A 25,395-nucleotide genomic window follows, 5' to 3' on the forward strand; every position below is an offset into this window, starting at 1 on the left:
AGAAGGGCAACGGTCTCACGTTTGAGACGAGTATCTGAACAGCCATCAAACATCACAGAAGAGCGATTCCCGCCCTCTCTGAACCCTTTGCAACGCTGTTGAATATACATCAATAAGTGTACAACAAAAACTAAACAAAAGTCAGCAGCACGGAGCAGACAGTTTGCACTCTGCGAGAGGCGTGCCGTCCTCGCACCTCGCGCAAATGCTTCTCAGCGGTCGCAGAAACCGTCGACGCTGAAAAGCTGAAAGTTCTGCACATCAGGCACGTAGGTGTCACGTGGAAGGGGATGTTTGCCCCGGTCTGGACTCGTAGCGTTCATTGCGAAGGGCACAGAAAGAGTGACTATTCCGTCCTCGCCGCGCCTTGGCAGAACTCGGCGACGCAGGCAGAGGCATCATGAGTCTTCCTTCTGGGGCTAGACAAAAGAAGATCTGTATAGTCAACATATTTCTCAGTCTTATATTCTGTAATCGAATGTTTTAACTTTAGAAATACAAATTTTCTTTTATGTAGAACCTATTTTTCCTGCGTAAAAAAGAGCTCCGAAGCAGGCATTAAGAACATAAAGACCATAACTAGGCCATGTATCGTTATTACCACATTGAAAGTAGCTATCGTGTCTGTACAAATGATCCGGAGTCTAGAAATGTATAGCTCACATCGAATAAACAAAGACTTTGTATCTCGTGGCATACTGATGATGACTCCGGTTATGAGATACAAACCAAGTCCTTTATGACTGCAGTGTTAAGACAGTAAGTCCTGTGAAGTAGATCCAACTGGGCACCGTGCACTAATGTAACAAAAATATTCAGCGTAATCTGGTATCCTCCTTGGCATGACACTGTGTAGTTATATGAAGCGTACGCTCCTTGATATCTGGAAAAACAGATCCGACACGATTCTCGATTTCCGCCCCGAAAGGGAAAAACACCCGTGAGCGAAACAAAGCGTGTGTCTGCGCTCTCTGACTTCTGACCATCAGCTTCGCTGAACCACAAAAGGCTCTGTTTTCCTCAACCCCTGGCGTTCCCTCACTCTCCGCAGTGCTTCCTTCAGCACTGTCTAGCTTCACCACTCATGTGCGGCCAGGAATGTGCAGTTCTACTTGGCAAGGTCAGTGCGGCGAATAACTAGGTTTGTGGGCTTCTACGGAGTGTGTGGGGTCGACGCCTGTGGCTCGCCACGCAGCTTCGCAGGCAAGAAAAGGCCCGCGCAACTGAAAAGTCGAAGTAAAAGCCGACGAATTGGTCGCCGAAAGTCGAGAGAAGGAAGCCGAGAAAACAAGAAGAAGCGCAAGCATGAAAAAGACGGTGTACTAACCGACGCTTTCTGTATCGCGGGAAGCAGCAGACGCAGTCACAACGCAGGCGGCGACTCGCGCGCTCCTCTGGCGGCTCCCGTTCTCCCGCACCCCGCAGGCCCAGAGGAGACACATCAATGAAACGACCCCGTGCGCAGATCTCTCTCAGGCACACGAGAGCGAGCTGGTCCTCGGCGTCGCTCCCAATCTTAAGGCGAGCGCCTACTCGCGTGTCTTCAAAGAGAGGACGGGCAGTGAGCCAGCGACAGTCCCTGCGCCTTCCTGTGCCGTCGCAGTTGCCTGAACGAAAGAACACACTCTACTATACAGTGGAGTCCCTGCATCTCTGCACCCGTTTGATGCACCCAAAAAACAGTCTTCACACATACAAATATACCGGTAGATACGCGCAGACGAGCCGACCCGCTTTTCCGGGGCGCGCGCGGTGTTTCTCCCTCGCCAAGCTCGCCGGCAGGCCCCGGAGTCCTGCACTCGCAGCCCCCTGAAGCCAGGAGCCTGTCTGTGAGCGGCGCGGCTAGGAGGGAGACCCCTGGCGGGTCGACGCCTCGCTGCGGTCGCTTCGTCTCTGAGGCGGTCCCCCTCTCCCCCCAAACGCGACGCCGCTGTCCTCGCCTTTCTCGTGACGTGGGCGTCTGTCCCTCCTCCGTTCGTCTCTTGCCGGCTGCATGTCCGCCGCAGCTCTGCGCGGGACGTGCCCTTCCTGCGCCCTCTGCGGCGTCCCGTGGGCGGCCGCGTCTTGCGCAGGCCGTCGACCCTCCTCTGAAGCCCCCGCGAGCCCTCGCGCGCCAGCAGAAGGCCCTGCCTCTACTCGGGTCCCTCCGCGCTTCGCAGGGCGGAGGAAAGAAGAGGACGGCAGAATCGACCCCGAGAAAACAGAGAGCGTCGACGACGAAAAGCTAGTCGCCGCCGTCACCCTCCGCGTCTGCTTCGTCGTCGAGACACGCGGGTCTTCAGGGACCATGGCGGACCCAGCATCCACACGCGGGCTGCCTGCCTGCTCAAACTCCGTCGCCGAAGAAGAAGCGTAGGAAGACCGAGATGCGCAGGACAACGACGGCCAAGAGCGATTGGCGACGGAGAGAGGCCCGCGAGCTCTCGAGTGCGCCGGCGACCAATCGGATGCCGCGTCTGCGCCCGCCGCTCCCTCAGCCCCCGCCGCACCAGCCGCGAACGATGGCGGCGACGTGTCCGACGAAGGGTGCCGCTCGGCGCGCCTACCCTCGAGGCGACCCGCGGCAACACCGAATGCGCAGACAGACGAGACCCACGGAACAGAGCCGCGAACGCCCTCCCTTGGCCCCATCCCGTTTGGGCGCCTTCTTTCTCGTCTCCTTCTCTCGGCCTCTCGCCCGAGCCCGCCCGTATACGCGCCTCGGGCTGCCACTAGGCTCTGCCTCACCTCTGGTCTGCCTCCGTCCCTCCCCCCTTCCGCCCCCCCTCCCGCCCCCCCTTCCGCCCCTCCTTCCTCAACTTCCTCCTCGCTGCCACCTTGCAGCTGACCCTGTCGCCTCGCGAGGCCTTGGCGGCGCCGCCGCCGCCTCTCAAGGTCCTCTCCAATTCTCTTCAGCTTCTGCCGATGGTGTCTCCGGAGAGCCCCTCCCGAGCTGGCGCCCAGCAAGGCCCCGACGACCGCGCCCGCCAGGGCTCCAAAGGGCCCAGCCGCCGCGGCTCCGACGACGACGCCGGCCGCGGCCGCCGCGCCGCCTCCGTGTAGGCCCCACCACTGACTGCGCCGGAGACTCGCGTTGATGAGCTCTCGGTTGGCGTGCGTGAGCTCCTCGCGCGCATTGTCTGTCTGCTCAAGCGCCGACGAGATCGGCTCCTCTGCGGCGGCGACGTCGCTCGCGATGTTGAGATGCAGCTCGTGCAAGACTTGGACGCACTGCTCCAGGTGTCGCAACTGCTCCAGCTGCTCTTGCCTCTGCGACTCCTCGAGGCGGTCGTCGACTTCTTGCAGGCTCGTTGGGCGCCAGACAGCCAGCGACGAGGCGGGGACGAGGGAGGCGTCCACGGACGCGCCCGTGCGGCCTTCGCCCGCTTCAGACGCCGCTAGCGCGTCGCGGGCATACGGAGAAGAGGACACCGAAGACCTGGCGGCGGCTCCGCCGCAGCGAAGAGGAGGAAGAAACGGTTCCTCGGTCAAGGCGTCCAGCGGCGGCAGGAAGGGGGAGCCGTGTGCTTTGTCGCGCAGGCCCGCTGCGTGCGGCGTTGCACTGTCTGCCCGTCGCAAGGAAATGTCACCTCCGTCGTCTGCCTGCAAGCACGGTCTCGTGAGACGGTCACGAGTCGCCTCTCTCTGGAAGCCGCCCGCGAAGTGATTGAAGTCGATGAGCTGGAGGAGGTCACAGGGGCGATCCGCTGCGCCACTGCCCCCGGCTCCCGCTGCGTCGCCTCCGCGCGCGCCCTCCGCGCGTGTGCGGCCGAGCGTCTCTGATGCCGTAACGGCGCCCTCTCTGCTTGAGTCCTGCGCTTCTTCGCGCTCCGCGCTGCCAAAGGGGAGAACCTGCACTCCGAGGAGAAGCATCAGCCGCCCATACTGCTCCTGCAGGCGCGCAAAGTCCTGACGAAGCTTGGAGTGGTGCAGCCGCCTCCGGTGACATTCGGAGAACGCCGAAGCGTCCTCTCGCCGCCCTGCACTGAGCTTCAACGACCCCGGCGCCCCTGCGCCTGTTTCCCTCCTCTCCTCTACTGCCGCGTGATTGTCTGAGCCATCTGCGCGAGTTCGGCGGAGCTCTGCGTCTTTTTGGCGAGCCGAGCCCCCAGCCGAGAGTGAGTACGAGTCTGCGCTGGGCGCGAGCTTCCCGCCCGTCTTCCTGCCAGGGTCCGCGGTGTGGTCATCAGCTGCAGAGGCTCCTCCGCCGCTCGAGGGCGCCGTCGGGCGAGGAGCCTCTTGCCCCCTCGCTCGCGGCTCTTCTTCCCCAGGCGGCGCCGGCCGCGCGTTCCTGTCGCCGGGGCAGCCCTCTTTCTCGAGGGTTTCCTGCGTCGCTCGCGACTCATCAAAGAGGTACTCCAGCCGCGCATGCAGGGAGGCGCATATGACAGCCTGTTCCTGCAGCTGCTTCCGCAGCGCGTTGCCCTGCGGCAGCCTCTGGTCACCTTCCCTCTCAAGAAGATCCACGAAGGGCGCGTGTGGGACGCGCTCGCGGCTGCGCCTGTCGCGCTCGTCGTGGGAGACTGCGTGCGCGGGAAGCTTCCGCGTCTCACGCCCCAAAGCCTCCAGACGGGAGAGAAGAAGCGCGAATTCCTTCAGCATCGCAGCGGCGTCCTCCGGCGCTACCGCTGGAAGTTTGCGGCCATCGAAGGCAGGCACAGACATGCGCGTTTCGTCCACCGAGGGCTCAGGGCGCGGCGGACAAGCCTCAGGAAGCGAGGCGGCGCCCAGACGAGACGGCGGAAGAGCCTGGAGAGAGGGAAAATGCGACGCTACAGACACATGTTTCCTCCCGCTGCGCGAAACCTCCAAGGCGCCTGCGTACGCTGACGCCCCAGAGGCCGACGCCGTCGGCTTTGGAGCCGCCCGTTGCTCAGGTGAAGTTCGAAGGCGAAACCGCGGAGCTCCGTGTTCGCCTTCGTGCTGCGATTCAGGGAGGAGACGGCTCGCAGAGCGCCGCACACGGCGACCCTCCGCACCGGTCTCTCCATCTCTTTCGCTGTGGATGCCTCCACGAGTCGATTCGCTGCGGGAGTGCTGTCCTGCGTCTCCGGGATCTGTGCTCGTCCCGCTGGCGCCCGACCTGCGCGGCTCGCTCGACGACGGAGTTCGACGCTCCGCGGAGCCCGCCGGGCGCTGCAGGTCCCCAGGGAGCCGCGAGAGAGCAAGCGACACGGCGTCAGTCGTGGAGGGAGACGCGGGCGCGAGACGCTGACCGACCGCGACGGTTACAGCCGCGGCAGGCGTCGCCGCCGTCGCCGAAGCGACTGAAGCCTCGAAGGGAGCGCCATGGCGCAAGGGCAGAGAAAGAGAGACTCCAGCCTGAGAGGACGAGGAGGAAGAATAGTCCGCGTCAGGCAGAGAGGAAGGGCGGCAGACAGACGCGGCGGTGGGAGATAGCGTGACGAAGGTGTACTTGGGGCGAGACATCGAAGAGCCCTTTCGGAGGCTTTCGGATTGAGGAGACAGAAAACGAAGATGAGGAACCAATGCACTGCGCCGACTCCTCGGAGTCCTCCAGAGTAACCCCGCGAGCGGGTGTAGGCCAAAGAACGCGACCAGAAAGCGGCTGGTCAGAGAGGAAAAAGTGCTTGGAAGAGGCCCCGTGAGCTCTGCAACCTAGCAGAGAAAAAAAGCAGCGCTTCAGGGTTTGGAGTTGGGAAGTCGCTCACCTGAAGGCCCTGCGTAGCTTCCCGCGGAAAACAGTGAGTGAGTTAGAAAAACTTTCTTTCGGCTGAGCTGACGGACAACTGTGCAAAGAGAGGCTGGCGTGGCAAATGGAACTGCAACGGCGGCCGCCGCCAGTGAGTGCAGACGGTCAGAAAAAGCTATCCTTCATTTGGTTCAAAACGAGCCAGCTACAGGCCACCAAAGTAGGGCACTTTCGTCTCGGAAAAGACTAGAACGAGCGCCCGCTCCACAGGGGAAATCGGGACCGTTTTTCGGCGGGAGCGAGGAAGCAACCGGAGGTTCGTTCGCGCGAGCGAGACGCAGGAACCAGCTGGCAGTCTACGGTCCTCCGCCAATAGCGAAGCCGCTCAGCCGAAGAGTGGACGAAGCGTCCGCGCGAAGCGCAAACTATGTCAAAAAGCGCCAAAAAAGCTTTGAAATCGGCAGTGTTGCATCATTCCGGAGGCACCTCCGGACGCCGCAAGATGTTCGAGCGCTGCCATGCAAGGGCAATGGACGCCTGCCTCCGCACTGTGTGGTGTTGATGAAATCTTGCCGACAAGAACAGTCATCCATCGGGAACGAGCCAGTCTGAATTGCAGTATGTCTCCACTGTAGTTCGCCCTGGCTACCTTTTCTGCGCAGCTGCGAGATGCTGCCGCGGAGCGTCTTGTGCTGTCAAAAACACGCCACCCTAGTGATTTTTCGCATCTCCTTCCTCTCGTTGCTACACAGCTGCGGAAAGGGGGCCGCTTGAGCCACTTGGGACACCTTTGGGCTGCAACGAACGCTGTTACGCAGACTGGAGTGTCTGATTTTTCGGATTTCTCGCTTAGGAGGCACACGCTGCCGGCGAGTGAACGTTTTCGGAATAATACGCACCCTGAGGTCTAACTAGTCACGCTGCCACGCAGCCGTGGCGGCTGTTTGGTTGGCTTCTCCCCCCGAGAGACTCTGCCGTGCTCAGCGTCCCGGCCCAGGGATTTTACAGGCGTGACCAGAGGTCGCGCGATAGAAAGGGCGCTCTTGGTGCACGAGTCGTCGCCAAGCCAAGCGTGTCGGTTGTTGGCATGACGCTACGCAGCTCCTCCGTCATCGCGTGGCTTTCCACGTCCGCCCAGCAGCGCGCGAACCTCACACTTTTGAGGGAGCCGACTCGGAGCTACCCGCCAGCCAGCTGGCAGGGTTTGTCGCCGGGGGGGTTGCCAGCGGCGCCCAGATCGGAATGTCTGTAAAGGCAGACCCGTTAGATCTTAACTGCATTTGGTTCCGTTCGTTCTCGTTCACTTGTGCTGCTAAAATAGCTATAAACAGTACCCAACCACGTCTCGAGTGTCGGGAACACAGACAGCGCCACGCTCCCGGGCGGAGAGCAAACCCCGTCCGGAGGGCCGAGTTCAATACCTGGATAAACAGGTTGTTGGCAATTAAATCGCTTCCCTGGGCGTTTGCCCAGTTAGCCAGCTCTTCCACAGTCCTGATACGGTTTTAAGGAGGGAAATAGTCCAAGTATTTGCGCGTTTTTCCGGTTTCGGGGCCAGCTGCCTACGGCAGATTGCGTCCACGCTGGAGCCGCTGGGCTGGGGCCTCCGTTCCGCGGCGTGTCGCTTTTGGGCAGTTGCTGGAGGCTTCCGCGCCCTTTGATCACTAGATGTTTGGTGTGCACGTTTCCATCTGCTGATGTGTCGAAGGGCTTTTGTCACTGCGGGTGGCTGACGGTCAGTCCAACGTGGTCTGATACGACGGCAGTTCCATTGTTCGTTTTTTAGTCGTCAGATCACACTCAAACCTCTCGTTCGGACTGCGGCCGTTCTCAGGTCGCCAGAGTTGTGGTTTGGCGGGTTTTTTCGGCGCACGATGCCTTTCCTGCTGTGTGAGTGAAAGCGGTCTTTTGCTTCGCTCTGCAGCAGCACCGAGTTGCATCCGTGTTTTCCTGTTTTGTCGGTTCCATCCTGCCTCCCGAAGCTCCTCGAAGAACGCTTCTGTAGTGATTCAGCCCGTTTTGAAAGCTCACCGCGAGCTGGGGGTGTTCGATGCTCTGAGACGAAGATGGCTGTCTGGCTCAGATAGCTGCGCCTCGAGCCAGCTGCGTCTGTGCGGTCTCTGTTTTTGTTGCATATAGTTCGATGCAGGTCTCAGACCACCAGTCGCTCCGAACTCGGGCTCAGGAGCTCCACTGGCTTTTCCTTGCTTATAATAGAGCACGTAGTCCGACGAATAGATCTTCACGCCTCCCCCCCTCTGCTCCTCTACTTCTCTTTTATTTTTTCTCCGGTGAGGAGAAGCCTTTCGCAGGGCTGTTTCGCCGCAGGAGTGGGCTTTTCCTCGCGTGTTGCTGTGTCTTGCTGCGAATGGTATCGTGACGATCCACGATGTCCGCGAAAAAAAAGCCCGATGCCAACGCTGGGCAGCCGGGTGCGCCCAGCTCGACTGTCGCTCTCCCTGCTTTGCATAAAAAGAAAGGGAGGGAGCATACCACGAAATCCCCAAATCGCAAGTCTTGCAACGCGCCGTCTCTGTCTGAACGAAGCAACCCGAAGCCAGCCACGAGAGAGACGGCGAAGCGCGTTCCGCGCGTACTTCCGTCCTCACGCGAGGAGTCTCATGGCAGTGGAACGGCTCCTCCCCTGTCCGGGCTCAAACCAGACAAGGAAGCAAATAAAGAAGGCGATGTTTCGGCGCGGCCTGTTCCCAACCAGGAGTCTCCACTGCAGACAAAGGGAGAGGGAAGCAAAGATGGAAGCGTTGGAGGCGATGAGAGGGACAAAGAGCGCGAGGGCGCGGCGACGACGTCCGAGTCGACGCGGGAAGTCGATCACGAGGATAGCCGAAGCGAAAGCGGTTCTTCTGTGGTGGCGGTTGGCAACGAGCACAACGCGGCAGCCAAGGAGTCCACCGACGCCGCCACAAGTCCCGTAGCGACCGCAGTCTCCAGGGAAAAATCCCCCGCAAGCCCTTCCAGAGCGCGCGAAAGCGGCGATTCTGCCGAGCCTCGCGCTCCGGCCTCCAGCCGGATGAAGGCGGCAGAGACGCCGGAAAGAGAGAGCAAGGCACTACCGCAACCCAAGGCAAAGACTCCCCGAGGGGAAGCCGTCACGCCAGCGTCGCCGGAGCGGAAAACCCCGGCTCGAACGGGCACGTCTTCCTCGCTTGCATCTTCTCCTGTGTCTATGCGGCAGACCGCGTCGACGACGAAGGGACGCGGAGGCGCAACGACCCCACACGGGTCGGCGGAGTTGAGGGAGGCTCGGAAATCGGTAGCAGTCCCCCCGGGGGCTCCCGCCGCCTGTGAGACACCTCGAACCGCGGACCTCTCTCGCATGGCTTTGCACAAGTCTGTCGGCGGCGGGGCGAGTTCGCCGCTGGCGTCTTCGACGGGCAAGGAGACGACGCGGCAGGCGCCAGACGGGGAGCGGCGAAAGGGTCTGAGCGAATCGTCGCCATCTTCTGGCCGCGCACAGCCCTCCGCCACCGCACATGGGCAAACGGGAAAAACCAGCTCTCCTCTGGGGGACTCCCCTCAAATGACGCCCCCAAAACCTCACACGTCGTCAGGCGCTCCGAAGCGCGCAGAGCTGTCTTCCCTCGCGGTCGCGAAAGGCGCAGGGACAGCGGCGTCTCCCCGTGCCTTGGGCGCGAGGACTGCGGAGCGCACCACCGCAGAGCACCGGCAGCGACAGCTAGAGGGGGGAGGACACATTCGCAAAAGTTCAGCGGCACGTGTGCACCATTCGGGCGAAGGTGATTCGCAGGCCCCTGAAGAAGCAGCTGCGAGGACGCTGAAGTCGCCAGCGGGTTCTGGGGCAGAAGGTCCCCTGCCTGAGAGAGCTCCGTCGCCGGCGTCGGCGGATGCCCAGTCGAAGGGGGAGTCTGTGGCGAATCTTGCTAGCTCAGGGGCTGCTGCGTTGAAAAAAGACGCCGACTTCGGTACCATGCCGATCAGCGCGTCCCCGGACCCGGAGTCGCCCAGAGCAGCTGAGGCAGCGACGGCCGAAGAACAGCCCATTCTCGGTCAGGCGTCGTCATCGCCAGAAGGCCCCTTCAGTGGTGGCAGCGGTTTACAGGGTGCGCCTTGTGAAGAGGCAAGCTCGGCTTTTCTGCCTATACCTCCCAGATTCTTTGGCTTGACTGCCAGGCTCAGAGGGGCTACGCCTACGCCGGAGCCGCTCCCGCTGACGGCGGCGAAGGCGGCGGAGCTGGCATGGTACGAAGAAAAAGCGGCGTTGCGCGAGCTCGCGGCGAACGGGTTTCTCAGAAAAGCCGACACGATGATGGGGGGAATCGGGAAAAGTCCCGCACGCCACGAATGGAAGAAGAGAGAAGCCGGTGCTGGCTCTAGGCGAGAAGTCGTGGGCGGAAGCCGCTCGTTTTCTACAGAGAGTCAAGAGTCTGCGGGGTCTCTTGCCCACTCGCCGACGACTATCCGGGTCCACGACTCTCTAGATGCCGTCACCCCGCGCGCGCGCCTCGGCGTGTTTGCAAGCGCAGCTCGCCAGTCAGTCAGTAAGGCGACTTCGTTCTCTGTCCAGGACGGCCCTCTCTCCCCGAAGCTCTCGGTGTCGCGCTCTCCCAGCATGGCTAGCAGCGCCGAGTCTCCATCTCGTTTGTCTTCAGAGGCCTTCGGAGAGGATCCGCGGGCAAGCGTGCTGCGCGGCGCCTCGAACCTGTCGGAGCGAAGCTTGAGTAGCTTTCGCCTCCCGCCACAGAGGGTCCAGGTCAGCAGAGGTTCGCCAGGAGGTCTCAGCTGCCCGCCATTCTCGCAGCTGCTGGGTATGACACTGTCGGCTCGTCGACAGCGGAAGATGGAGGACTCGATGCGGAGCACGGTGCGGCAGACCTCCGGAGAAACCAGGGCTCAGCAGACCGGAGGCAGCATGCAAGCTTCCTCGCCTTTCAGTCCGCTGTTGGACACGCAGGCACCGCTGCGCGCTCTGTCCCCCAGTGCCTGCTACGGTAGTTGGGCACGGGGAATGGACGGCAGCGGCGGGGGGTCTCTCGGCAGTCTCGGCAGCCGAAACTCCGCAGAGGCGCCACCTGGATCGCTCCCGTGGTTCGCCGTCGAGGGGGGGCTCGTTTCCTCCTCCCAGAGCAGCGCGGCAGCGACAGACGTGCAGTCTGGAGGACTGCAGAGTGCAAGCGCGTGTCCTGCGACGCTGCCTTCTCGTCTGGAAGCCGTTTTCATGTCGCATTTTGAGGAGTCTCTTGGGCTGGCTTCAAACGCTTCTGTGTCGAACCGAGCCTTCCAAGAGAGCCCGTCGTCTCTCCCGTCTTTCGCCAGCTCCGATGTCTCGCGCTGCATGCCGCAGCGACATGGAACGGACTCCAGCCAGGGTGGGCGAACTTCGAAAGAGAGAGTCGGCAGCGCTAGCGGAACGGGCATGAAGGGTTCGCCTTCGCAAGCGGAGACCCAGGAGTCGTGCTGCTTACCTGGAGCTTCCCCGCTTCTGGAGAGAGTGATGAAAGAGGTCGAGAGAGAGTACAACCAGAACTACGCAACAGCCAAAAGAGCCGAAAACTGGACACGCTACCCAAAGGGCTGCGTAAGCGGGAGCATCGCGCCGACGAACTATGAGGGAGAAGAAGGTGGCTTGGACGCCTTGTTCGGTGTCTCCTCCTACGGCAAGTACGACGAGACACGAGCTGTCCAAGTGAAGAATGCAAGAGTAAGACTCCACCAAGCATCAGAGAATTGCGCTGTATAATTGCACCGCGTGCTAGACTGCTAGGCCAAATACAACCGTTGACCTGGCAGGCGGCAGCCACGCGTCTTGGTGTGCGCCAAACACTGAGATGGGTCGCGGTACTGGACAGAAAATGAGTTTTACCGCTGAGGGGCGGACTGTGCTGGACTCAATCGTGAGGCGTATCTTGGTGTCTCGCTCAGGGGCTATCTTGTGGTCTCCAGGCTGAAGCAGAAGTCTACGTGTCTGTAAAAGTAAAGGTGGCGCGGTGCACGCACACGTGTGCACAGACGGCTTCCCCCTCTTTGCTTGTCTGTTTGTTCATGCAGACGACGGATCTAGATGACCTCCATCGCGCGGACGTGTCCCAGCGTTTTCTGCTGGCGTGTCTGCTTTTTTTGAGAGAGAATAATCAGGTGTTCCCGATTTGGCAGAAACTGGACGCATGCAGGCACGAGCTCCGGCACTTGGTGGCGACCAGGAAAAAATTCGAGGCAGCGCGCAGAAAACGAAGGGAGCGCCGCGGCACGGGAGGACTGAGACAGGGCGAGAGGCTAGCAGGCTCTGAGCTGTCACCCGCTCTAGGCAGGGATTTTCCTATCCTCGGCGGCGAAGCGCCAGATGACGAAGGAACCAGGGGCGATAGACAGGCAGCGGCCAGCCACGCCGAAGCGCTTGACGGGGACAAGCAACCCCTGAAGAGAACTCGACCGCAGGAGGGCGGCTGTCATCAAGCGATAGTGCTTGTGGAGGAAAAACAACGTCAGGTGGCGGGAGATGGCAATGTCGAAGACGGCGGGAGGGTCGCGCGACGAGAGCAGGTGCGGGTTGCGGTGGAAGCTGGAAGTAGCGGCAGGCAGCAAAAAGAAGGGAAGGGCGAAAGCGATGGAGGAGTCGCAGCGCCAGCGGAGGGATTGGGGCGCGAAAGGCCAGCGCCAGCGCAAAGCACAGCGGGCGCAAAAGAGAGTAGTGGCACCGAAAGCGTGGACGGTCCTGTGCCGGGTCTTGGCCGTGAAGAAGACGCGACTAGGGGAGGTCCAGACAGCGAAGCTGAAGATAAGAAGAAGGGAGCAGGGTCGCGGTCGGTGTCGTCTGTTGGAAGCGCTCATGACTCGTCAGGTGCTACATCGGACGATGAATCTGTGGATCCTTTCGAGCTGGCCTTCGACACTGATGAAGACGATGAAGAAACACTGCTTCTCCGGGCTGATTGCCAGCCGGATGTCTCCGTTTCTTCTGTGTCTGAAGACAATGATCTTGTTCTCAAACGCTTGAAAGGGCTCCGCCGAAAGGGGGGAGTCTATTTGCCGAAGAGAGAGAGCGCTATTCATCTTCTTATCCCCAACGCGGCCGCCGCGACGAGTGATCCTGCCTCACATGACGGTCCTAGACAGAATTCTTCGTTTGAAGGCATCCTTATTCAATTGCAGAGGATTGCAGGTACGCCAACTCCTCGGCGCGAATAAAATACGCATGGTATATCGCGTAGAGGAAGGTCCACAGAGTCGGGTGTCTCTCTTGAGTGCACGAAGCGATTGATAGCATCTAATAGTTGTCTTCACACGTGTGAGAAAAACTATGGAGTTAACACGTGTTAACCATCCTGTTTTGCAACACGCTACAGAGGAACGGCCTTACCACGAGTCGTGAGTTCGTGGTATGTCATTTCTTTAGTCTTTAAGTAGTGCATCTTGTTGCAGTCGTGCCTAGACTTCCGTGCTCTTCGAGTGCTGATATAACTCAGCCGCCTAGGATACTTCCTCGATGGTTTCAAAGTCTACTAAGTAGACTGTGCGGCCGTGGAGTGTTGCATTACTCAAAAGGAATTTGCTGATTGTGCTCTTGGCTCTTCGTGGACCTGCGCAGTGACAGAGAGTGCAGAGGCAGCCCGTGTGTTGATATGCCTTTGAAAGTCTCGAGTGCGTGTGATCCCTATTAACCGGCTGCCTACTTTTTGTCCGGTGCCCTGCGGCCCGCATGCATAGGGGCTCCACTTTCCAGCTTGACCGCGAAACGTTATGTGGCTGTCCTGTCGCAGGAAAAAGCAAAGCCATTCCGGGACTCCGCAGTCAAACCATCCCTGGCCAATGCTGGACCGACCAGTCTATCCTTCCTCCCGTTCCGCTTCTCCTGCGGGCCTGTAGGGGTTCCGTCCCCCGAGTGTCGCAGTTCCTGTTGTCGCAGCCGCCTACGTACTCATTTTGTACGCTTATGGGAAAGACAATATGAATAACGCAGAGTGACTGGGACTAGAGTTCTTTCAAAATAAAGGAGCGACCCAGTGTACTACTTCTGGGTTAAGGCAGCGGGTGGGAGACCTGTGTTGTGGCGGAGGATTCAGGCTCGGTGGCAAAACGTTCTCACTGCAGCGGTATCATCAGGCCCCCATATTCCCTGTCTTACTTACAGCTTCCACCTATGTGTAGCTCTTGTACGATGGACGGCTTGAGGCAGGAGATGATACACACCCGCTGTACTCGTTATTCCAGCAACACAGACATACTGGATTGATGTGCGTTTCCCTCGGTGTGTGCTATGCATTCGACTTCTGCCACCAGTTGGCGCCAGTGTGCTGGTTGTCTGCCCCGATGCATAATGCATCTCTATGCGTTTGTCAATCGAGCTCAGTCTCGTTATCATGTATCGCCTTCACACCGGTTTGGGAGAATGGTGTGGCTCAATGCTTTCACCTACAGCCCTGCGCTGGGAGCACTGTTGAGAAGCAAACGGTGCTGAATCTTCTCTCCTGTGTGTTGTCCCTTCTCCCTTTTGCAGGTCTGTGCTTTTCGTCGCGCGGCTCCGTTGCTGTCGCATCCTAGCAGAGTGCTGCCTTCTTGTCCGCCACTTTGCGGATCAGGTCTCGCTGGCTTGTCGCGAAGACTGGGTGGAATCGTTTCGAGACTTACAGTACCATTTGGCGCGGCTGGAGCGTCTTCAGTCGAAACAAGCGGTCGATATCATTCGAGATTCGCGCCGCTCGTTTGTATGCATTGTGGCGTCGCTCTATCCGTTTGACTTTCTTGCGGAGCCAGAAACCTTACGGCGCCTGCAGCACGGCAGGTTGCTGTGGACCTTAGAGCAAGATGAGGGCGCCGGAGCGGAAAATCACCCTGGCGCAGCAGATGGAAAGAGCTTGAATACAGCTTCTTCCACCGGCCTCACGGTGACGCCAAGACTCGAGCGATGGAGCAGTGCCGGAGCAACGCTGTCACCTCACCAGATGGCATCGCTCAAGCGTGTTATGCGGCTGACTGGCGCAGAGGCATTGTTTTTGGGCCTAGACCAAATGCAGTGGAGGGCCGAGGAGCTGGGGGAATTTCAAACGCAGGCCGACCGGCTCAACCATCGGATTGATGTGCTGACTCGCCGCCAACGCGAATGCCGAAACGTGATGAAAGAACTAGTTGCAGAAATCGTTGAGCTCGACCATGTTGAGGCGGAGGTGCTGGAGGAGGCTGGGAAGAGGCAGGTAAAGTCACCCGGAAAACAGAAAAGGCCAGAAATTGAGCATTCCGAGAGCGGATCGTGCGACAGTCCCAAGAAAGCGAAAGGACACTCCTTGGAAGAATCGCTTGCGCAGATTGGCGCACAGCGAAAGGAGGCGGAGGGGAAACTGATTCGTTTGCATGGAAATTTGAAGCAGCTTGTTTGGGAGATGGAACGTGTTCACCAACAGAGGGAGGAACTTTGTGCCGTTCAGAAGAAACGGCAGGCGGAGCAGTCCGCGAAGATGGAGGAACGGCAGATGGCTCAGCCACATCTGAACCGACTGGGCGAAATCGTGGGGGAACGCGGAGGTGCCAAGCAATCTTGTTCATCTAGAGCAACGGGACTGCCAGCCCCGACTGGCCTGCATCCTGCTATCCTGCATCGCTCACTTGCCAGGCAGTCCACTGCTCCCGTCCACCGCGGTGGCGTCTCGTGGAGAGCGGAGGGGGAGCTTCGGTGCCTCATTGAAATGGCGCAAATGGTATTGAAGGCGATTCAGGTAACGCGGAATTCTGTTTGCGGTGCTCTTTTGGCTGGTCCTTTTTCGGTATTCATTGTTTCGATGGAACTGGAAGAGGAGCTTCTGAAACACAAAGGATCGCTACGCTGAGTCTTGTGTGAGTGTGAAGTTTTGCCGAACAAAGGTGGCAGTTTAAACGCAGTAAGGGCAGTCGCAAACGCATTGACATAAATGTCTTGATAAGTTAGTAAGCTGCTGTGGTGGCTTGTTCTGTCTTGCTGCTGTGTTCAAAAGCATGGACACGCTCGTAGTCCCGACGGGGGATGCAGTGGCGTAGAAGGCTATTCGGACCAGCCCAGCGTAGAGCTCAAGACAGATGTGTGTTGCTATGCGTGGGCGTATAAGTTCACATCGGGTATTGGATATGTTTCTCGCTGTGCGTTTTGCATTCTTATCTGCGCATCAGCCTCCAGCCAGACTGTACAAGTCTATACATATGGGGGCCTCCTCTAGATGAAGGCTATATTCGCATCCGCTGAACAATGTTGTGCTACCGCCTTCATTTGCTGTGTTGTCTCGTCCAGACTCAGGCCATAGGAGAGGCGTCGCTTGGGGAGGCGTCATCAACTGAGCGCCCTCGCTTGCTGGATGAGGCCGAAGCAACTTTTATTGACCGGCTGCAAAACGACCGCGAGTTCGGTGCTTTCTTCGTCGGCGAGACCGCGGCGGCAATTAGATTTCCTACGACAGGTACCTTGACAGCTCTAACTCCACGGTTGGGCTCCGGTGACCAGTACGAGAGCGCAGGTGTTACAGCGAGTTCTGCCAGGAACCCGGGGTATCATGCCTCTGAAAGGGGAAGTGGGAGGCAAAAGTGCTATCCTACTGGTGGAGACAGTGCCGGAGCGCATAACCACCGGGGGGGGATCAAAAGCGATTGTCTTTTTGCCCAACCCGACCCTCGCGTAGTTCGGCATTTGTTTAATCTCATAGAGGGATCTCTAGTCACGGTTGGAATTACTTGCACACAGGTTAGAGCGACTGGTATGGCGGCGGGGTTGTCGTCAATCAGCGTTGCGGCGTGGAACATTTTTGATCAGCTACTAGACGCAACGCAGCTGTCGTTTCCTACCGATGCCTAAGCGCCGGTTTTAGCAACATGTTCAGCGTTTAGGGTAATGTTAAACCGTTTCCGAGGGAAAACGTGTTCTTGCCGATATGTGTTACTAGCTCACACATAATCCTGTCTTTATAGTTTAGTTTGCTGGAAAGGTAAACAACGTAGGGAGAAAATGGTAGCGTTTCATCCGGTCGCATTCGGTCGGTCCATTATTTTTTGTCATGCATCTGTTGTCGTGAAGGTATTCCAGGGCGAAGCATGTTCTGGCACCGTTTGTGTGTCTGGTGTAATTGGGGTAGCTGTAGTAACCGTTTATATACTCCCTCTTACGAAGAGACGAGTCACATGAGTGTCTGTCTCTCCAGTCTGGTTTGCTGGAACAAGAGAGAACAACGTAGAGCGAAAATGTGCCTTTCCATCTACATTTGTTCGGTCCATTTTTTTTCGTCGTGCACTATTTTTGTCCGAAGGTATTCCACGGCGAGGCATGCTCGGACACGGATGTGGTGTCTGTTCTATCTAGGGCAGGTGCAAATGTGTAGTGACTCTAGGTTTAAAAAAGCCGATATATCTAGAAGCATTCCTGCGCCGCGAGCTCCTCCATCCGGTGTTGTGAGAATGGCAAGGCCATGCGGTGTGCGTATGCATTTCCTTCCTTCTGTAAGCGTCGGATGTCGGATCGCTCCAGGCGCTCAAGACTGGCTGGTCTTGAATCACGACGTTCGGGGCGATGAGACTGCACATTGGTCAGAACGAAGCAGCAGGTGGAGTGTGTGGGGTGGGTCAGAGTTCTTGGTCGAAGTTCTTAGCGACGAAAGGCAGGAGTCGCCAATGATTCAGTTTCTCAGTGCGCAGCTGGTTGAGGTTGCCTTTGTTCGGTGTTTTATCACAGCACTGCCTCTGCGAATTATGTATTTCACCCAACTAGTTACGCGGAAAGGCTTTGACTTACCCCTACCTGGCCTTTCTTTTGCACTGGTACCATGTGATTGAGTGGTCGAAGCATTTGGCTGCTCTTAGAGGTTTATCCTGCCGTTCACGGCAACAATTCTGGCAACAAAGCCCGAAAGCGGAAGCGGTCGCCTGGAAATCGGAGTTTTTCGTGGTAAAATATGTTTCCGCACGGTTCTTAATAGAATGTATGGCTCACGCAGAAAATATCCAATCACTACAAACTGGATGCAACAACCGAGGTTGCGATGTACCCTGTAGAACAAATACCCCTGTCGTCGATGCGCAGCAAAAAATTGCCAGGCGGCTCTCTGCATGGATATTGGGTAGTTGGTCAGCCGGTGTGCTTGTGTGTTGCCTTTCTCGGTTGCTATCAACACATCTTGGTTGACTGGCTTCTATTGGCCATACTCCGTGGTCTGGAAACTGGCCTGGCTCTTGCTGATCGGCACACAGTGGAGGGCATCAGGCAGTCTCACAGCTCTGGTGGCAGCAGCAATCGTTGGGCAAGTGCAGTCACGGCATTCCCGGTCTTAAAGGGTTTGTCTTTTACTGGCGCACTGTAACGGTGCAACAACAGAAGCATCTACCCCCTTCAGCCACCACGAAAGGTAACCGGTTGTAGGGACGGAAAAAAAAGGAAAGGAGGCAAGAACACAACGTGCCGCCATTTGCGAAGTACGTCCGTCTCCGTCATCGATGTGTGTGTCACCCCTGCCACTGTTTAAACTCGCAAATGATCCGGTCGAGATGGATGACTTGAACAAAGCGCATCAGCAGTTCCGCTGCGAGCTGAACAACCAGCGTACCCGTCGCGCGTGCCTATACCCCGTTCATCTTGAAAATACAAATAGATGGACGTGCCGTTGCTTCGAGCACCACCGCGATATAACTCTGGGTTTTCTGCTTCCTGTCACGGCACAAGATTACGCAGTCGCACGTGCATGATGGGCCGTGAGTTGGGGAGACACGACGTGAAAGAAGCTACATAATGCTGTCAGCGCGGCAGAGAATGGCGATGGTGATTGCCCAAGAAATACACCGAGTTTAGAGGTCTGCCGTTTGCTTTAACGGGTGACACACCAAGAGGATTTCTCATCCATCGGCTTGCCAATGAGCTTGGTGCGGTCAAAAGAGATTGCTCTGAAAGTATAGTATGACAAACAGCGCATTACTATTTCCCTCTATTATGGGGGATCCCATCTAGTGTGTCCTACTGTGTCGCTGCCAGGTGACAGACGAGCCGATGCCTTTGAACTGTGTCAAGATCCTTGTGTTATGGTTCTGAGATTACGAAGTTATGGTTTTGGGCTCGTGAGTGTTTCAATAACTAGCTGGGTGCTGCCTTTGCCAAGCTGAGTTGTCGTGGTGTCGATCCACACGGCAGAGAGGTGCTTGACAGGTCTGTGTTTTCAAGGCAGCCGATTATGCTCTGATATTTATGAGCAAGCAAGGATATATCGACTAAATCTGCTACACATTCTGGTGTCCCCGGCGTATTTTTTCGCGCTGTGTGCCAGAAACAGACCAAAGCACAAGCAACATGACACCAGGCGGAGTGTTTTGCTGTATGCGTACTACGCAAGAGGCATCCCGATTATCCATGCGTGGCATTAATGAGCGCGTGTGGGACCGGGGCTTGTCCTTGATCAGGAGACATATTGACGCTCCTCCGGATCGCTTCTTCGCCCCGCAAATCAGAAGGAGATGTGCCCGTCTTACAAGAATTAGCAATGAGTAACTCGACTCTGAGTCAGCAAGTTTGCATGAGGACACTCTTCATGGAGCGTAGCAACCTCAAGCAGTGACTCCCCCCTTGTAGAGAGAAATACGCGCCTAATTCGGGAGTAACCTGGCTGGATGCGAACGACTTCTATCGGAACTTCCCCATTGCGGTTACTTTCTGTAGGAGGCATCCTAGCCCAATACCCGGCGATCAAATAACATAGGCGGAAAACGATTGACTGACCAGGCAAGCCACGACAGTGCTTGGGGGGAAGTATGCCCGGGACTGCAGTATTATATATATCCAGCGGCAAGCTCGAAGCTCCCACTTCCATACGCGGCCTCACACCTGAGACAGATGAGCATCAGCTACTCGCAAGATGAACAGCACACTGAGCATTACTCGTTGTCCGTTTCTATACGTATGCCCTCCAGCAATGAAATGCCGGCGCGCAATGGTAAACCACGATACGGCCACTCTGATTTCCCCATCCCCTGCAAGCAAGTAATCTGCGGGTGCCTGCACGAATGAGAAAAAAAGAGGGGGAGCCTAGCGCCGGTGCTTACGTCTGGGATGTTTCATGGAAAACCGCGGTGGACGCGACACTTACCGTAACGCATCAGACACGCCTGCGAGCCGCAATACAGCGGAGCACTACCGTCATGATGGTGCAATTGGTGCCTGGAAACAGATCTCTACCTATCAGGGGATAAAGCGCAACAAACCAAGTCGCCGCGGTGTTTTTTCCGCGTGCCACATTGTTCCCATGTGGCACAGGGTTTTCCTTCGCAGTAGAGGGCACAGGGCCGAGCAACTGCCACCCACTGCCAGAAAGAACTGGCCATTTAGGTCGCCACCTACTTACTAGATTCTTATATGGTCGACTACCACATGAGACTCTCATCGTCCCCTTTATGCTTTCCATCCCAGATCCATCCCGAATGGTGTAGCGGCAGTGTTTCTTCGCCATGTGGCAACGGATGTAGCAGCTTCAGGAACAACTGCAGCTTGAGAGCAATGGCTAGGCAGCATCTAGTCAGCTGGCTCCTTAGTAGGCCAACGTATGATACGGGCTAAACGCCAGGGGAATTCCAATCAAAAGGTTGCTTTTTGGAGTTCGACCAGTAATGTCCTATCTCGCACCAGCATACTGCTACAAGCAGTAACGGGACAGTGCTAGGGGTAGACATGTGGCAGGAGGGAGGGGGGGACACGTTATGATCAAAGACTCCTCCTCTGGTGCTACCACGCAAAACCCTGTCACAAGCCAGTTCTCTTGCGATGTGACATGTCGGCGGCCTCATTGCTGCCAAAGGGATATGGCAGGTCGCCTGCTGTTCGTGGTAGGGAACAGCCTCGCGAAGCTAACTGGTGCACAGGCACAGCCTACCATCTGTAGGGAGCGCTATTGTGACTCGCATGATTGCGCACTCGCACACTACAGTAGAACGAGAGCTTTTCGAATTCCTTCTGATATCATATGCAAGTTCGGTGGCCATGAAACCCACTGGGTTGATCACAACTGAACGACCATGGCGGACTGACTAGGATTAATTTGAAATTAGGGCTGACGCTCAGCTCTGTATCTATCCGCGTGCTCCTTCCCTGGATAATTGCCACACTGCCACAACCGTCATTCGTACCTCTGTATAAACACACAATCCTGCTGTCCGGTAGTCTAAATTGAACGACTCTGTCGCGAATTCAGCTCGTGCCACGAAGACGCTGTCAGACAGATTTGCAACCAGTGGAAGCGGTCAGAGGGGCTTAGCGGGTGGCAAAGCCAACCCGGGACAGCTCGTTGGCATTCAGAGCGCGTGCCAAGGGTCAATAGGTATCGCAAGACGCCGTTCCACAGCAAACAGAAAGATGCAGTCTGCTGTCTTGATCGGCGGAGGCGAGACAACGCTTCTGTCAGTGTTCGTGATGCTCGCTTGAACCGGCAGCCTGAAAGACATTTGGGGTTTCCCCGCGCTTCTGCTGGTGGACCAAAAGCATCGCAGCTCCACTTGCGCGGCACAAAAAGAGCTGGTCTCGCGGAAAAAATATTTTTCCAAATCGAGAAAGTCGCAGATACACCGCATGGTAGTGGCGGCAACCTCTATGGGGTTATTTTACTGTCTTTGCTGTGTGTGTGTGTGTGAATCAGGTTCGTTTCCTTCCGATGCTGCTTATGCTGCTGTCTCGAAGGAGCGTCTGTGCCCCGCTGCAACCAGTTGTCTTTGCTGACGGCAGGACGACTGTTGCCGGAGCTCGTCGCGTAAGGCCGCGCACGCGTTCATCTACGCTGGTCCAAACTTTTCTTCAGGACAGTCAGCCGTCCCAGCCGCAGGCGCGCGCGCAAGGCCGAACCTGTGGAACGCGTCCGCATCGTTGTCATCTGAGCGTGCGCGCATCTTGCGCGGTCCCTCTTTCTGTCCTCTGCGAATCTGAGCCGGGGCCGGGGTGCAGTGTTTTTTCCAAACGGGTCACTGCGTCGGCAAAAACGTAACACATCGTCTTTTTTCTTGGATTTCCTGTTTTTCGTAAACGCGCGCCGTCTTTTGTGTGGAATTCAAGCTGCGCGCCCGTACGCGCCTTGCTGCTTCTTCTGAGCTGCCTTGTCTTCTGTCCTACTACCCTTCGTCAAAATGCGTGAGATCGTCCACATCCAGGCCGGCCAGTGCGGCAACCAGATCGGCGCAAAGTTCTGGGAAGTCATCTCCGACGAGCACGGCGTCGACCCGGTAAATAATCGCTTGGCCGTTTTTCCAATTTCCTGCGTTTTTCGTGCTCTGGCTCCCAGCTGGTTCCACTGTATAGGAATCTGCCCGAGGCAAACCAGAGGTCCAGATGCGGCCTGACGCACGAGCGACTGAACGCTTGCTGCGTGCGATTTTCGGCAGTGACTGCCAATGAAAATTTGTCTCAGTGATTTCTGCCCATTTCTCAAGACGTTTTCTCGCTCTGGACAAACTGAACAGCACCGGTGCACAGTGCTGGGCCAGAAATTTGCGAGAGGCAGGCTCGTAGCCATTCACCTGGCCGTGCCTTGTGCCACGCGCAAAGCATCCCCTGAGTCTTCCCCCGGCCTCGTGCAGTTATTTGAGCCCACCTCAAATTTCATTATCACTGTTTCACGCCGTTTTAGAAATCCATGTGTTGGGAACCGGCACCGCGTTCGTCGCGTGGTGCAGGAAGGGCTTGCTGTGTCCTGCCGGGTATTGGCTGTCGGCCGTCTCACAGCGCCATTCAGCGGCGAATATGCTATGGTGTCTTATGCCTTCCGAACGTTCGGAATTGTGTCCTTGGGCTCTAGAGTACGGATAGTCCTAGTGGTTCTGTCTGCAAGGCGGACAGCGGTTGTGGTTGGGTGCCACGTGTTCCGCTGGGCGGGCGCTTGTGGCTGGCACGTGCTCTGCATTTCGTTTGTTTGCGTGTTTTGTCTGTCTTGTCAACAAATGCAGACTGGCACGTACACGGGAGACAGCGACTTGCAGCTGGAGAGAATCAACGTCTTCTACAATGAAGCCACTGGAGGCCGCTTCGTGCCCCGTGCGATCCTGATGGATCTTGAGCCCGGCACCATGGACAGCGTGCGCGCCGGTCCTTTCGGCCAGCTCTTCCGCCCGGACAACTTTGTCTTCGGACAGACCGGTGCAGGAAACAACTGGGCCAAGGGTCACTACACCGAGGGTGCCGAGCTCATCGACAGTGTGCTGGACGTCGTCCGCAAAGAGGCTGAGGGCTGCGACTGCTTGCAGGGCTTCCAGATCACCCACAGTCTCGGTGGCGGTACTGGTTCGGGCATGGGTACCTTGCTCATCAGCAAAGTCCGTGAGGAGTACCCCGACCGTATCATGGAAACCTTTTCTGTTTTCCCGTCTCCCAAGGTCTCGGACACTGTTGTGGAGCCCTACAACGCGACGTTGTCAGTGCACCAACTGGTTGAGAATGCCGATGAGGTCCAGGTCATCGACAACGAGGCCTTATACGATATTTGCTTCCGCACGCTCAAGCTCACCACCCCCACTTACGGCGACCTGAACCATCTTGTGTCTGCCGCCATGAGCGGTGTCACGTGCTCTCTACGTTTCCCGGGTCAGCTCAACAGCGACTTGAGAAAGTTGGCTGTCAACCTGATCCCGTTCCCGCGTCTCCATTTCTTCCTTATTGGCTTTGCGCCCCTGACGTCGCGTGGCTCTCAGCAGTACCGCGCTCTGACTGTCCCGGAGCTGACCCAGCAGATGTTCGACGCCAAGAACATGATGTGCGCCTCCGACCCCCGCCACGGCCGCTACCTCACCGCCTGCGCCCTCTTCCGTGGCCGCATGTCCACCAAGGAGGTAGACGAGCAGATGCTCAACGTTCAGAACAAGAACTCGTCCTACTTCGTCGAGTGGATCCCCAACAACATGAAGAGTGCTGTCTGCGATATCCCGCCCAAGGGTCTCAAGATGAGTGTCACATTCGTTGGAAACAGCACCGCCATCCAAGAGATGTTCAAGCGCGTTTCCGAGCAGTTCACTGCCATGTTCAGGCGCAAGGCTTTCCTTCACTGGTGAGTAGTGCCCACTCGCTATCATGCACGCCGTGCTTAGTATCGGGTCTCCAGCACCGTGCATACACTTCTTGTGCCTGAATGAGTCATACGATGTGGATCTGTGGCGCAAACAGGTACACCGGCGAGGGTATGGACGAGATGGAGTTCACTGAGGCCGAGTCGAACATGAACGACCTGGTTTCCGAATATCAGCAGTACCAGGTAAGACCGCGAACTAAGTTCAGGCAGCGGCACACCTGAGAGTAATTTGGTGAATTTCATTCTAAGCTACAGGGGACAATTCTAATCATACGTACGTGCGTATGTGTATTCGTGTCTACAGGACGCTACCGCGGAGGAGGAAGGAGAGTTTGAGGAAGAAGAAGGTGCCATGGATGCCGAGGGCGAAGCATAAGCAAACGCCTGTTTTGCAGATATAGGGAGACGGCCACGTCGTTTTCATGTATGATGAAAAACCTTTGTTTTTTAGCAGGGAACATGAGAGTTTGACTTGTTGCGCATTCGATGAATCAAATCATTTTTTGACTTCAAGCTCATAACAGAGGAGAGTTTGTCAATCGTATGCTTTTGAGGTGGAACTTTGTCATATGCGTGGAATATCATGAAGAAGTATCACTGAAGCACCACCTTCTCGAAGAAACGCTTCTTCCCAAACTTCTTTGAACAGCGCCACCGATCCCTTGCTTCCCCTGTTGAATGAGCAGAATTTCTGCCAAGAGAGCACTACAGTGTTGTGAGCGAATTTGCGCAGTCGTGACCACAGCATACACAGACTTCAGACAGAGCTTTTCAGACACGACTGCGGGATACATACGCACAGGTGCTTGAATTACGGAGTATTCCATGGGACCAGTATTAAATGGGCTGTGGCTCTCTTAGTATCACATACGCGACGCGCCAAATGTCTGGTCTTTTTTGAGGTGGCATCCACCACTGCACTTGAAGGGAGCCAGCAGTTGCCAAGCATGGCACTTTCCGCCGCTACGAAGAATAGTCAACGCGGTCACTATAACTCCAAATAACTGTCCCTCAAGCTCAAAACCTCAACAGGATGAAGTGTTGTTTCATGTGACAGGAACTTAATACTGTTTTAGATTCAAAATTAAAACAGTGAGAAAGATTCACAGAACGAAGTGGCTACTATAAGCAGACGTGCAGGCTAGGCGATGCGTGCGAGAGCCACCCTTGCTGATGCTTGAGATACAGCTGCGAAACACTTCAAGTCTCCGAGATAGCGAATCAAAATGAGAGCCAGAGCTTCTGCAAACGTCTTCACCGCGAAGCCGCATCTACTGCACAGGATAGACGTACTCTACGTAGGCGGGCGGGGAAACGGGCGACGGGAATGACTTATAAGCACCTTTGTGACGTTCGGAGGCGACAACAAGCTGTTTACCACTGTTTTCCAAGCCATGCAAGCCCGTTGACGTTTCATTGAATCGAGTCGACCACGTCTCAAAAGATCAACCTCATCGTGCAACATCTGTCTAGTTCGGAAAGTGGCGGTAACACACGCCTCGGCGCTGAGATTAAGAGAGAACAGCTTTATGCGCCAAGTCGTCACATGTATAGTGCCAGACTCGCCCGTAGCAATGCGGGCAGCTATGACAGGAGGGGTCGCCTCAGGCAACGTTTACTTCAGTGGAATCCGACCCTTGGCAGGCATGCGGTATCTGCTAGTATATATCTGGCGAGACCCTTTGAGGTAGCCGCTCTCCGAATTGAATCACAGAAACTGACCATTTTTTTTCAGATCTGAGAGAAAATCCGTAACGC

At 56.9% G+C, this 25,395-nt stretch overlaps 3 protein-coding genes across 3 annotated transcripts; 2 read left to right on the forward strand and 1 right to left on the reverse strand.

The window, feature by feature from the left end:
• Positions 1-1,842: 1,842 nt before the first annotated feature.
• On the reverse strand, positions 1,843-5,409 carry BESB_080310 (uncharacterized protein; the record flags this gene model as incomplete). The annotated part of the gene is made up of 1 exon (XM_029366393.1): positions 1,843-5,409. The coding sequence occupies one exon, from the start codon at positions 5,407-5,409 to the stop codon at positions 1,843-1,845; it is 3,567 nt and encodes a 1,188-aa protein (XP_029217824.1).
• Positions 5,410-8,021: 2,612 nt separating this feature from the next.
• On the forward strand, positions 8,022-16,520 carry BESB_080320 (uncharacterized protein; the record flags this gene model as incomplete). Its single annotated transcript, XM_029366394.1, has 7 exons — positions 8,022-11,312; positions 11,747-12,770; positions 12,955-12,976; positions 13,369-13,470; positions 14,106-15,318; positions 15,864-16,029; positions 16,510-16,520. The coding sequence occupies 7 exons, from the start codon at positions 8,022-8,024 to the stop codon at positions 16,518-16,520; spliced, it is 5,829 nt and encodes a 1,942-aa protein (XP_029217825.1).
• Positions 16,521-21,706: 5,186 nt separating this feature from the next.
• On the forward strand, positions 21,707-24,013 carry BESB_080330 (putative beta-tubulin; the record flags this gene model as incomplete). The annotated part of the gene is made up of 4 exons (XM_029366395.1): positions 21,707-21,802; positions 22,523-23,616; positions 23,733-23,820; positions 23,942-24,013. 4 exons carry the CDS (start codon positions 21,707-21,709, stop codon positions 24,011-24,013), a joined length of 1,350 nt encoding a protein of 449 aa, XP_029217826.1.
• Between the last annotated feature and the right edge of the window lie 1,382 nt (positions 24,014-25,395).

This window comes from Besnoitia besnoiti, chromosome VII (assembly GCF_002563875.1).
Source record: "Besnoitia besnoiti strain Bb-Ger1 chromosome VII, whole genome shotgun sequence".
NCBI lineage: Eukaryota > Apicomplexa > Conoidasida > Eucoccidiorida > Sarcocystidae > Besnoitia > Besnoitia besnoiti.